A 1,513-nucleotide genomic window follows, 5' to 3' on the forward strand; every position below is an offset into this window, starting at 1 on the left:
GTACCATTCACACCTCAAGTCATCAATGAAATCTTTGGCCTGCCGAACTATAGTGATTGGCGCTTTCTAGCTATGGAAACACAACATATAAGACCAAGCAGTCAGGAAATCCTACGCATTTTATGCAGACCAGACACAGATTGGGTACGAAATAGAGATGGCTCAGTTCGGAAATTACGCTCAGTGGACCTCACCCCGACTACTAAAGCATGGAGTATTTTTTTCCATCATACACTATTGCCATGTTCGAATGTGTCCGATATAACATTTCAAAGAGCATGTCTAATACTTGCTATCTTAAAAGGTGACAGAATTAATGTGGGCATGTTAATAGCCAAGGATATTAGGGGCACAACCATTCTTGATCCCCCAACAGGCTACTTCCATCACGCCTCCCTGATAGGAAAATTATGTGAGTTGGTGCGAGTGGTACCAAAACAAGGCGAAGAAATGTTGAAACCAGCTACTCCAATCACTGCCAGATGGATAACAAAACACTCTATGATTCCAGCAGACCATCCTGTTGCCCCACCAGCAGCAATGCCAGCAGAGGAAAATACTGAACCACAGGAACCACAACACCACCCTCCACAACCATCCCAGCTCTCTAACGAAGACATAATCGGTAGATTGAAAACTATGATGGAACGAGTGATGATTGATCAGCGAGATAGACATGTCAGATTAGAACTGGGGATGACCAATCTCTATCGAGCATTTGCCTCCTCTCAACAGACACCAGGAGGCATGTTTTATGTTGATTTATTCACACCTCACCAGTATACCGGCGACCATAGCGGAACAGGAGCAGACGATCTAAACGAGGATCCGTGAATTGCTAAACTAGAGAAGTTTTTTTTCTTTTGTTTTTGAATTTTTTTTACTTTCTTTCGTTTTTTTTCTTTCTGTTGTTTGTACTATTTCTTTCCGTTTTCTCGTTTTCTTTGTTTAATGTCATTGTATGTTGACTTTCTTTTCTTCATGTTTTTTCCCCTTTCACTAAATGTGTACTATGATGAAACAGTTGTAATAACTTGCACTTGATCTTAAATTTTCTGTTTGTGATTTTGCAAGTTAAATTTCATTTCTTAGATTATGTTATTGCTCAAGTCGACAAGCCTTCCTAATGCATGCATTCTTGATTACTAAATGGTCGTAGAAGGCTAATATGCCATCAATTTTTCAAAAATACAATTTTAACTTTTCAGAAGCATGTTGGCTTTATTTTGATCGTTCATACTCTCTCTTATTATCCTAGCTGTGAACTTTTGAGCATAAACACTCAAATTCTTTGTTGTGTAATTATCCAGATATGTGTTATCCCTCTAGAACTTGCACTAATTCTGACTTGCATCACTTGTAATTTATGCATACATTGAGGCAATTTTATTGGTCGTTTGAGCCTTTCTAACTACCCAATGAAAATTTTACCCTTTGCTAGCCCTTTTGAGCCTTGCCCTTTTATTTCGGTTACTAGCCACATTACAAGCAAAACATCTGACTTTAATTAAAT

General features: G+C 38.5%; 1 protein-coding gene across 1 annotated transcript in view; it reads left to right on the forward strand.

The window, feature by feature from the left end:
- Positions 1–1,513, forward strand: part of LOC140919822 (uncharacterized) — a 15,075-nt gene that overhangs the window by 9,907 nt on the left and 3,655 nt on the right. Inside the window, exon 8 of the mRNA XM_073366477.1 lies at positions 335–745. Coding sequence (XP_073222578.1) covers positions 335–745 — 411 coding nt within the window. The remainder of the gene's footprint in view (positions 1–334; positions 746–1,513) is intronic.

This window comes from Cicer arietinum, chromosome 3, assembly GCF_000331145.2.
Source record: "Cicer arietinum cultivar CDC Frontier isolate Library 1 chromosome 3, Cicar.CDCFrontier_v2.0, whole genome shotgun sequence".
Classification (NCBI taxonomy): Eukaryota; Viridiplantae; Streptophyta; class Magnoliopsida; order Fabales; family Fabaceae; genus Cicer; species Cicer arietinum.